The following is an 11,537-nucleotide window of genomic DNA, read 5'->3' on the forward strand; positions in this document are numbered from 1 at the left end:
AACCCTTGTGCAGAAGCATTGATTGCGGTTGCATTATTTTCGTTTTCGCTCACTCTCTCTCTCTCACTCAAAGCCTTCATTCGTACCAGCTAGCACTGAGATTGAAGGAACCCGTTCGTGTGGACTGAGTAGAGACGTTGTCATCGTTCAACGTTCGTGATCGCTTCGTGGATCTGCATCAAAGGTTTTGATTGTCACAAGAGATCTGCACCAAAGGTTTCAATCGTCATAAGAGGTAAATATTCTATCACTGATCATGACCATTCGTAAGGATCTCTAAAGGAGAAAATTTTAATTTCCGCTGCGTTTTGGACCGCAATTCTCCTTCACTTATCTCGTCATGGGCACTTCAACGAAACACGTCGGTTGACCACCATGTTAAGAAGACTTTCGATACAAGGAGTCGATCCCTTACTCGAACCGGATTCTGATACCACTAATGGGTCATCATGATGGGAAGCATTCACATTGAGTCAAACATTCATCTAAAGGTTAAAGACTCACCCAAACAAGTGAGAGAGACACCGCATATTCATCCAAAATCTTAAGGTGATAGGTGTATGAGTCATCTTACTTATAAAGTGTTCAACCTCCATTTTTTAAATAATGTGGGACTTAGAACTTACACTTGTTTCTACACACAATTCACATTTATTTCTCAATATTTTCCACATCAATTAAGTTATTAGTCGCTCCATGATGAAAAGCCACCGCGGCGCAATTTCTACGATTCAAGGTTTTGTTTTCTTTAAAGCTCCCAGGTTGATGATCATCATAGGAGTCATTTCATTTGCTTGTAATGTAATTTCCCCTTCCTCAAATCTCTTTTCTTATGAATAGTTGTAAACTGTGTGACTAATTTCATTAGATTAAGCTATTTTAGATGAGTTTGTCTTAAACCTATTTGATCAATGTAATTTATTTAGTATTTTGACATATAGTTGTAATACTTTTATGATTTGATAAAGATTAGACTTAGTGCGTTGATTCATTCATGAATGAGTTGATTGATGAATACCAACCATATATTGTGCAATTGTATCTCACTTTATTATCCAACCTCTAATTTTGTTTGACATAGGGTATTTGTTGCTTGTGGTATATTAATTAGCAACCGATCAATTTTTGTTAATCACGAACTCACCATAAACATTAGGGGGTTGCAATTGAAAAATAAGAGTACGCACCAAGAAATAGAGGATAATTATTTTGCTAATTACTTATAATAATTAGAAAAACAATTATATGTTAAAACAGAATTACCAAACAATATTAGATAAAGAATTCGAAAGAGAATATAATATTTTTAATCAATCCCAACATTTACTTTACACATTACTCTCTGTCAACCACATACCCTGCATATCCATTTACATTTATTTAAACAAGTTTATCATAAATTCACAATATATATTTATATTAATATAGGTTAATTTATCAATTTTATTAAATAAATCACTATTAAACTTTTTTATCTTTTAATATAAATGCTTATTTATTTCTTAACTCGATAATAATATTCTTGAATTATTTTTAATATTAAAAACTTAAAATGACATGATAAATTATAATTGATTGATTATTTTTTATTAACAATATGAATAAATACTTGAGTATTCATACATGTGGATATAGACGACCCTACCCATTGCCATCCTTAATTCCATTAAATGACTAATGAGGGTTGAGTAGGCTTCTGATTGAGGGAGAAAAGGGGGTTGAGAAACGGTTCTAGAGGAGAAACAATTAATGTGTTTTCAATCATTGTGGGCATGCAAGGATGAGAGAAGAAAGGAAGATAATAGGAGATGAAGAAGAGATGTTAGATGAAGAAGAAATTATGTAGGTGGAAAAGGATGGAGTAAAACTATAGAACACTTCAGAAAAACAAAAATCAGCTTCTTACTTAATTGGACTAAAAACTCTTATGGATTGAGAATACATAATGGCATATTTTGGCCAAAATACAAGAATGATTCAAAAAATAAATAAAGGTGGTAAAAATCAGGCAGTGATTTCCCCACCTTCCTATTCCTCAAGACTCAACTTTCACCAATCACAAAATCTACACCTACCCTACATTATGTTAGTAATCTAAAGAAATGATAAGAGCAATGGAGATGAGAAAAGAAAATGATTAAGGGGGAAAAGAGTCGGGGAGTGTGAGATTATCAACAGTAAATTTGCAATCAAAGCCACCATTACAAGATAATGAAGAAGATCATCATCTATCTGCATATAAAAAATCCTTCCAAATTCAGAATCCTTGTCTCTAATTAACTTAGCAACCATTACTCCGGCCGTTGTTGTCTGGGATCCTTAACATTGTTAAGTTTCATATATTCTGCAACTGAGAATAAGAGATCCTGATTACCGAGCCGGAAAGTGAGGTGGCATGCTTGCACACGAGGGCTTCGGTAGCCTGCTCCTCGGTCTCAAACTGAACCAGGCCTTGTTTCTTACTATTCATCTCAAAGACTTTGCTATTGACAATGGTTCCATGCTCCTCTAGAAGGGTCACAATCTCCTCCTCAGTGATGTCTTGTGGAAGTGTGGATAAATGGATCATCTTTGTTGGCGAGCAGCAATAACGGTAATTTTTAGCAGCATTTCGGTTGAAACGGTTGAGATTTGAGTTGCTGTAATCGTGTGTGTCAGCACCTTGGGTTATGTTTGGATGCTTTGAGAAGTTCACCTCGAGCCGCTTATCAAACAACATGGCTCCCTACATGTCATAGTTGAAAATGTTTATCACGATCTTAGAAATTGAAAACCAGGTATGTGGGGTGGACATGAAACAAACCTTCAGAAAGTGTACTGCCAGTTCAGCTTGGAAACCATCTCCCATCTGGATAAGTGCATGATCTGGTTTATTGCGTAGAAGTTTAATTCTCACGATGTTCCCGTAAAGGGAGAACAAGTTGAACAGTTTGTCCTCGTCGATTCTCTGAGATAAACAAATTTCAAGGTAAATAGACTGAGATGGCGGGGGATTAGATAGAAGACAGAAAGCACTTACCTCAGGATTAAGATTTGAGACAAGAAGTGTACACCTATCATTTGTCCCGGTTATTCCTGGAGGCAAACCTCCCCCAAAAGCAGCTGCAATGGCGGCGGCATTGGGCATCTACACTTCAAAAAACATAATTACACGATTTAACCATCACAAGGAGCGACCTAACATCATTTTTAACAGTGCTTCTCATAAGCTACAAAATGATAACATTCAATCCTGCCAGTATAACATCAAATTGGGACTTCAACTTGATCTGAAAATACGCACCTGCTGATATCCACCTGGAAGGAGGGGGAAAAGGATATAAATTAGTACACACACTAACAAATAACACAATCTGAAAACAAAATAAACCATTCAAAGCAGTTAAAATTAAGCACCTGCTCTGGCTCCAGAACCCTGAACACCAGCATACATGTTTCCTGCATCACCATATCCAAGCTGTTTCACAGAAGATATTGAGTAAAAAAATGGCTATTAGAACGCACTTCACAATATCCAGAAGAAGATGTGATTCATAAATAGATAAATAAAATGCCAAACGTAGCATATACTTGTGAAGGTCTGCCTTTCTGTTCTGTAGGAAGACTAGGGTTTGTGAAGTCTCTGCAAAAGATGCGGAGTAAGTCAGCTAAAATGTGATATGATAAAATAGTGATTAAGTGATTAAAAAAGAGTAAAAGACACTGAATCACCTTGATCGGTCATTATTGTAGTTCACTTGTAATTCATCAAGGCTGTAAATGAGATCAATTAAATGTCCATATAAGAAATTAAAGTAAATAAGAGAAAGTAAGAAGATTCATGTGTTACAAATTGACTCAAACACAAGCATAACATAAGTTAGATAACTAACAATATAAATCCAAACGCCAAAAACACAAATTATTTAGAGAAATTTAACCTACTTTGAGAATTGAATGTCCAGCTGACAGCAACCATCATAAATATTGCGACCCTAGAAATTTCCAAAATTTTAATTAGTATTTAGAAACAAAACTAGAAGTAACTAGTCCTTTAAAACCCCAAACATAAAGGAAATGTTAAAGAACCTGAAGTGCGGTTCTCGCAGTAATAGCACTCTGTTGTGATTGGTACTGGATGAGAGCCTGAAAGCCTACAAAGTTGGCAAACATATGATAAAAAAAATTAGTAAAACACATAACTTATTGGTGTTAAATTAAAAGTTTATGAAACTCTACACAAATTTATTGACGTACATGATTATTGCTCAACCGTTGGATCAGCAATATCATTTTTTCTAAGTTATTAATGGTGTCAGAGTGTCCAAGTATTAATGGGGTGAAGGTGTGTGCGCCCGTGCGTGAGTGTCTACTTGAATCAGACAAAAAATATTGCATGGTAAAATATAATCCCAATCCACTCAGTTAAAATTCAGAAAAACTTAAAAACAGAAAGAAAGAAGAGAAAGGGAGAAATCTGAGAGAATCTGACCAGCTGACTTCTGAAATGTCACAATCTTTTCCACAGATCCATGAGGAGAAAAAACTTGATACAGTACATCCACTGTTATGGGATAGAGCACGTGATGAATTGTAACTAAGAGAATTCGGTTTGGCTGTGCATCCAAAGGGTTCCAAACAGCAAGACAGCATTGAGAAAGAGAAGAGATAGAGAGAAAGGAGAATAAATAGAGAAGTATATGATAAAGAGAAAATGATAACTATAGATTCATAGAATACAAATTTTACAGACTGAGCCCACAGAAATGTAATGGCCTGAGATTAACTGATACAAAAAGATGTAGGGGGATATATCACAGAAAACATAAAGTACAAATCCAATTATGTATATTTTGTAAGCAATCAACAACATGAAGCATGCAATTTTCAGTTCTGAAACGTAAACTAAAAAATCTAACCTCATCTCCTCGTCCTTGGCTTTGATCTACTGTTGTTAGCTCTTGATGAGAGGAAAACTGGACATAAACATTCCTCCCCCTAACATAAAATATAAAGATAATTAGATTATTCGGGCAATTTTAATATCAATCGGAATAGATAGAGCATTGCAATCTCTGTATATAATGTCAAAGATCAAGATATCAAAACAATAGTCATCGAAATCATGTAAAGCAAGCTAATTGTACCTTATGCTAGGTTGAGTATTTGCATAATATTGTAAAGAACTTATTGCAGAAGGAACATCTTGCATTTGGATAAGTGCCTGCAAATACAGCGCGCACCAATTGTGGTATTGTACAAATAAAAACATGATGAAATGAAGCACCTTAAAATTCCAAGGAAAACAAGCACTTTTAATTAAAGGTGTGAAAGAGAAAACCTGATTTTTTGCACGCAACATCACAAGCTTGGTTATTACTCCAAAACGTTGAAATAGCTGAAGTAAATCATTCTGCAATCAAAAGGGAAAAAGTTACAAATCTTTCAGGAACTTCTGAAACAAAGAGCTCAAATAACATTTCAGTGTAATAACATAAAAATAGTGCCTATAACTGTAACTGCAACATAGTTCATTTTTTGCTAACCGCTAAGACGTCACATTAAAATCTAAACTCATGAGTTCAAATATTAATTCCAACTCCATTCATTTCTTATCCAATCATGTGGACAGAAAGCTGCAATAGAGTAAAATAAATGCCGATCATGGTCTAAGAAAAAGTGATAAAATAAAACAAGCACACACACTGAGAGAATATGCTTGAGCCATTCAGCGAAAGGACCACCTATCTAGGCATAAACTTATACCAATATGAAGGTACCATCAAATGGACATAAGAGAAAGAATAGAAGCAGAACAAGAGACAAGATCTACAGATTCAGAATAAATCTAGTCTTGGCATTAGAGCTAACAAAATATGGTCACAAAGCACAATCATATTGGATTCCAGGATGACCCTTAAGAAGAAGTTTCTAAGACATTACTTTCCTGAGATACGATTTCCACAACGACCCTTAAGAAGAAGTTTCTAAGACATTAATTTCCTGAGATATGGTTTCCAGAATGACCCTTTTCACCCACCCTCTTTGACGTTTGCAAAAAAAGGTTACAGCAATCAAGCCGTAGCATAGTCATAAGTATCATGTTAACAAAACAAATAGGTACAAACAACAAAGACATTCAGCAATAGAGAAAGAAAGTGAGAGCCGGGAAGTACTTCAGATATTTCGTGCCCCACGTTTCGAACATGAATGACTTTGGAAGGTTCCGTCATGGTAAACTAACCTGTAAAAAGCATATAAAAGATTAACGGTAGTTTAAACCAACCTGTAAAAATATCAATAACAACAATACTAAATCACTTCAAATCATTCTTAATTGTTCAAATTATGGATATCACTATCATCAAATTCACACAGTTCTCAAGTCTGAATCCATTTGCAAGTATGCAACAGAAGTAAAGTAATAAAAATAGACATTTGAAAATCTCACTCTGAAACTGAATAAAACCCCCAAAAAAGCTTTTAAAAAAATCACTTTTCTGATTTTCTTTCGAAACCAAATTGGACTAAATCACGACGACAATCAAATCACAATGCCAGTAGATAAATCTTGAGATATCACAGACAAAGTACAATATAAAGAAAAATGATATTTTTATCTCAAACTCTGATGAAAGTGGCATACCCAATTGGAGAGCGAATCTTAGGAATACGCAAATCAGAGAGAGGTAAAAGAGATTAAAAATGAAAATTGGTCATGTACAAATTTGAGCTCAGAACCCCAATTTTGCCGTAAATCGTAAAATCTAAAGTCAAAAAGAGAGAGGAAGAGAGAGAACTTGCCTGAGAGAGAGAGAAGTGAGGCACGTAGAATGTGGTGAATCTGTTAAGTTAACCCTATGTATGTTATGTTACGTTTGTTAATATGAATGAGATTGAGATAATAGATAACCTAAGTTTGAATTTAAGGCTCAAAGTTTGAAGATTGGTCCCCTCCACTTTGCATACTTATCCATTTATTTTTTGGACATTTATGCCCATAATTGTGCACTACCACCAAGCCAGTGACAAGGATTAGTTTTGTTTCATCTAATATCTATTTAATAAGTTTTGTTTCATCTATTATCTATTTAATAATAAATAGAGTCAGGTTGTTTTGATTTTTTTTTTAAATAATTTTTATAGTGTAATATAATTTGGGTAAAAAAATTTATAATTTTTTTATAAAAGTTTTAAATGAGAATTTGATTTGAATCATTATTTTTATAATGTTATTTTAGATATTTTATTATTTTATTAAAATATTTTTTATATCGAAATTTCAAAAAATCACTTAATTTTGAAGCTATTTCAAATAATTTTTTATAAAAAATATTTTTGAGATACAATTTTTTTAAAAAAAATTTGCAATTTCGATTTGTTTTGATATTCAATAATGTATATTTTTATTATAGGATGTCAAAATTAGTCTTTCAATTTATAAAAAAAACAAATATAAAAGGGCTTGTAATATTTTGAAAAACAATTTTATAAAATTCATTTTTAAAAATATAAAAAAAAAACATTTTTTAAAACTAAAACAATCAGACCTAAAATATTAGGCTCTGATTTTTCATAATCACCATTTTTTCTTTAAGTATAAGTTGATTGATTTTATGAGTTAATTTTGATTAATTATATCACCCATAATTAATACTTCTTTAACACTAAATTACCACTATTTTCATTCATTTTTACTTTTGATAATTATTAACTTCACATAACTTTGTGCACATTTTAAAAGGTCACATTTCATTTTCTATTTCAAAAAATTATTTCACTATACTCTATACAGCATACATGGATTGAGAACTCAACTGCGACCAATGATGAAACTGAAATACACTAACAGACAATATTTAAACATTATCCTAAAATCATCAATTACTTTTCATCTGCACCATTTGTAGGACCTTAAAGGAGCGGGAGACGGAAGGTCACATTGCACCATTTGCACGAAGTTGAAGCATATTATGTATTAAGCTTTCGTTCTTCCTTTCATATCAACTCGATGTTCTGCAATCTTCATCATAGTATGTTCTATATCACGCATGTGAACGATGCTATGCTATTTGCAGTTGCTTTCATGCATTATTTCTTTGACCCATTTGTTGTTCATTTTCAATCATTTATTTGTCCATATTGTTGTTCGTTTTGAATCAAGTTAGAAATATTATGAAATCATTGTTGTTGTTGCAACTAATGGCACATTCAATTGAAGATATTAGGGATATCAATGACTCAAAAGATTTGTGGAAGATTGTTGTTAGGATTAGAGATTTGTGGTCTATAACAAGCAAGTCTAAAAAAGAGCAATTGGAAATGGTGATAATTTATGCAAAGGTATCAGCTTTATCTCTCCTTACAATTACTAATTGTATCTGATTTCAAACAATAAGTTTCTTTGTATCTCATGTCGTATATTTTATTTTTTTGATTTACCAGTGTGACATGATCCAAGTTATTATACCACCATATTTGGTTCAGAAGCATAAGAATACTCTTACTGTAGGAAAGACATACATCATGCAGAATTTCAAGGTTGCTAAAAATGATTTCTCATTCAAAACAAACCACTCATAATTTCAAGTTGATATTTTGTGGTGCATCTTCTACCAAGATTTCAGATTTGCCCAATATTCCTATGCCATTTGAACTTAATAAGCTTGCCTGATATACTTGCGGGAAAGTTTCAACTGAAAATCTTAGTTGGTAATCGATTGAGTTAATATTTGTTGTTTTCACCTATTGTCAGTTCAACTTTGATTATTTTATTTAATTATTTAATTTTTTTGTAGATGTGATTGGAGGAGTGCATGAAATTATTCATACTCAATTGAATGCTACAAATAACAAAAACAAAGATGTCTTTATCATAACAGACATGAGGTATTCCCACATTATTCATGTTAGGATTTAATAATTTTATGAATATTACATTATGGTTTGATTATTTATTGATTTTATGAATATTACATAATAGTTTGGTTAAATTTCGGTTGGATTATTTAACTATAAGCATTTATGCTCTATTCTTTTACTGTATTAGGTTTGTTTTTCATTGAACTCTTTGTTTAACTATAAACATGTATGCTCTATTATTTTGCTGTATTAGGTTTGTGGTTCATTGTACTCTTTGAGGTGAGCTTGCATCACAGTTTTGCAATTACCATAACAATAAGAATGAATATGATCATGTCATTCTACTACTGCAAAATACAAGAATCAAGAGAGCTAAAGGTATTCATGTTAGCTATTTGGAAAACACTACAATAGTGCAATAAATTTTCTCTATTTCTAATATATCTGAACTACAATATGCTAATGTACAAATTTATAGGAAGTTTTCCTCTGACTATTTCCAACGCATGGAATGACACAAAGTTAACAATCATTGATGTTAGCATAAATGAGATTATGAAGTTCAAAGACATATGGTTGTTTTGTCATATCGATATTATCTTATATAGTATAACTCATGATATGCTCTGGATTTTTGTCTGACATTCATTTGGTGCTTTAGCGAATTCCTGTTTCAAAGGGAGATTCCTTTATTATCAGTATCTACATTGCAAGGTGATATGACTCAAAATTCTCAGTATTCGGACCTTGATAAGTTTATATGGAAAGCACGAGTAGTAAGTCGTTTTGAGATCTTTAATCTTTAATTTGTAAATGTATGTTGGTACACGGGGATTTAAATTTTAGATTTACTGTTTTTTCATTATCTCATCATTTTTCTAAATCATGATGGTTGTAGTCATTATTGCTACTTTAGATAAACTTGAAGTTGGTCAATTTGGATGGTACTATGATGGTTGTAGTCAATGTACCAAAAGTGTTTCACTTAAAGATGGAAAGTTGAGGTGTTTCTCAAATCATGAGACTGATGAACCTGTTCCAAGGTGTGTTTTTTCATTATTGGTTATATACTTTTCATAATATTGAAGATTATGCAATGTCTTACTTATTATTTTTATACTTAATCTTTAATTAGATACAAACTTAACGTTCATGTTGTTGATGAAAAACACATGTCCAAGTTTGTTTTTTGTGACAATGAATGTGTCAAATTGATTGGAAAATCTGCCTTTGAGCTCAAGACAGAGTTTTATGTATTTTGTACTCAATTTCTTATTTAAATATGAAATATATATATATATATATATATATATATATATATATATATATATATATATATATATATATATATATATATATATATATATATATATAATTGTTTGTATAGTGTTAGACTAGTAAAGATAATCCTTTATCATACCTATATCCACTGGATGCAATGTTGAAGAAAAAGTTGGCAATAAGAGTCGTCTTTCAACCAAAGTATGGGCGGATGTCTGTTGTTGGTTTAGAGATAGCGATGAGTCTATTCAGAAAATTAGAGAACATTTTAAGTGTGAAGAGGTACTCTTATATCATAATACTTATATGTTTAGATACTTTATTATAAATTGATCTCTTATATTAATTATATTTTTCAGCATAGATCCAAACTATAAATCTATGAGTCATCCATGAATGATGAACTTGCGATTGATTATATAATGTTATTCCTATATCCTTCATTTGTAGTTTGTGATTGCTTTGTTTCATTATGTTTTTTGTTTGCTAATGATTTATTCTATATTTATTATGATAATTGGTTCTTAAATACCATATTTCAATCTCTACGCAGGAAACTATCTCTGCCTCAACTGATTATGATCTTGCTGGTGAAAACTCGGGCCTCACTCCTTCTAAAAGGTCATCAACTAATTCAGTAGATGATATGGAGAATGTTCAGTTATCCTCCACAAAGTTGCTGAAAGATGTCTGTCATACGGTGAACTGGACTTTATCGGATTTGTAATCGCAATGTCGCGGTTAGCAAGAGTCGCCACCGACTTTTCTTTTATCCCATAAGGAAAGGCGGAAAAGAACAGGAAAGACCTTAATTTTAAATTCTTAGGTTCGGGAGGTACTTTATACAAAGGGAAGGTATTAGCACCCTTTGTATCCATGGTTATCCATGGGCTCTTAATTGCTCAATCATTTATGTTTTCGAGTTTGAAAAAGGTGGTTGAGAAATGTGTGAAAAGTGTTTTGCAAACGAGAATTTAACTTTGTAATGATCCTTGCATGAATGTATACAAAGTGGTTATCTCGTATAGTTTTTTGAAAGTAGTTTAGAAAAATAGAACTCGGCAATGATCCTAGTACGGATGTATGCTAAGTGGTGATTTTCCAAAGAAGATGTTTGAAAGGTGTGAGGTGTGAAAAGTATTTTTTTTTTTAGGTTACGAATGAGCAATTAAGGTTATACCTGTCCGAGGTCTTTCCGGGCATTTCCTATCCTTATGAGGGTAAAACTGTCCTTACTATTGAGAAGTAAGTAGTTTTATCCTTGGGATGTCAAAGGGTCATCGTAGGGTCATCGATAGGTCATCGAAGGCAACAGTTGTGAGGATACCTTAGCATTCGAAGGGACTATCATCATTTAACCGTAGGCTACACCGAAGGGTCATCGAGGGACAAAATCGTAATTTCGAAGGCAACGT

The 11,537-nt window shown here is 32.6% G+C and overlaps 2 protein-coding genes across 4 annotated transcripts; one reads left to right on the plus strand and one right to left on the minus strand.

Moving 5' to 3' along the window:
- Positions 1 to 1,884: 1,884 nt before the first annotated feature.
- Positions 1,885 to 6,921, minus strand: LOC127091229 (polypyrimidine tract-binding protein homolog 3). Of its 3 annotated transcripts, none has more exons than XM_051029798.1 (15): positions 6,784 to 6,921; positions 6,156 to 6,223; positions 5,321 to 5,392; positions 5,127 to 5,203; positions 4,899 to 4,977; positions 4,472 to 4,595; positions 4,069 to 4,133; positions 3,925 to 3,974; positions 3,712 to 3,753; positions 3,571 to 3,622; positions 3,397 to 3,457; positions 3,284 to 3,297; positions 3,020 to 3,127; positions 2,804 to 2,947; positions 1,885 to 2,725 (listed from the first exon to the last, which is right to left on the minus strand). In XM_051029798.1, the coding sequence occupies exons 2-15, from the start codon at positions 6,210 to 6,212 to the stop codon at positions 2,336 to 2,338; spliced, it is 1,335 nt and encodes a 444-aa protein (XP_050885755.1). In that variant the 5' UTR covers positions 6,213 to 6,223; positions 6,784 to 6,921; the 3' UTR covers positions 1,885 to 2,335. The 3 variants fall into 3 exon arrangements, with proteins under 3 accessions (XP_050885755.1, XP_050885757.1, XP_050885756.1); XM_051029800.1 differs by lacking the exon at positions 6,784 to 6,921 and adding an exon at positions 6,626 to 6,749; XM_051029799.1 differs by lacking the exon at positions 6,784 to 6,921 and adding an exon at positions 6,431 to 6,536.
- A 1,260-nt stretch (positions 6,922 to 8,181) lies between these two features.
- Positions 8,182 to 11,100, plus strand: LOC127096007 (uncharacterized). Its single transcript, XM_051034637.1, has 10 exons — positions 8,182 to 8,322; positions 8,425 to 8,520; positions 8,607 to 8,691; positions 8,778 to 8,868; positions 8,963 to 9,021; positions 9,121 to 9,219; positions 9,740 to 9,884; positions 9,977 to 10,094; positions 10,676 to 10,822; positions 11,056 to 11,100. Exons 1-10 carry the CDS (start codon positions 8,182 to 8,184, stop codon positions 11,098 to 11,100), a joined length of 1,026 nt encoding a protein of 341 aa, XP_050890594.1.
- The last annotated feature ends 437 nt before the right edge of the window (positions 11,101 to 11,537 follow it).

This window comes from Lathyrus oleraceus, chromosome 6 (genome assembly GCF_024323335.1).
Source record: "Lathyrus oleraceus cultivar Zhongwan6 chromosome 6, CAAS_Psat_ZW6_1.0, whole genome shotgun sequence".
Classification (NCBI taxonomy): Eukaryota; Viridiplantae; Streptophyta; class Magnoliopsida; order Fabales; family Fabaceae; genus Lathyrus; species Lathyrus oleraceus.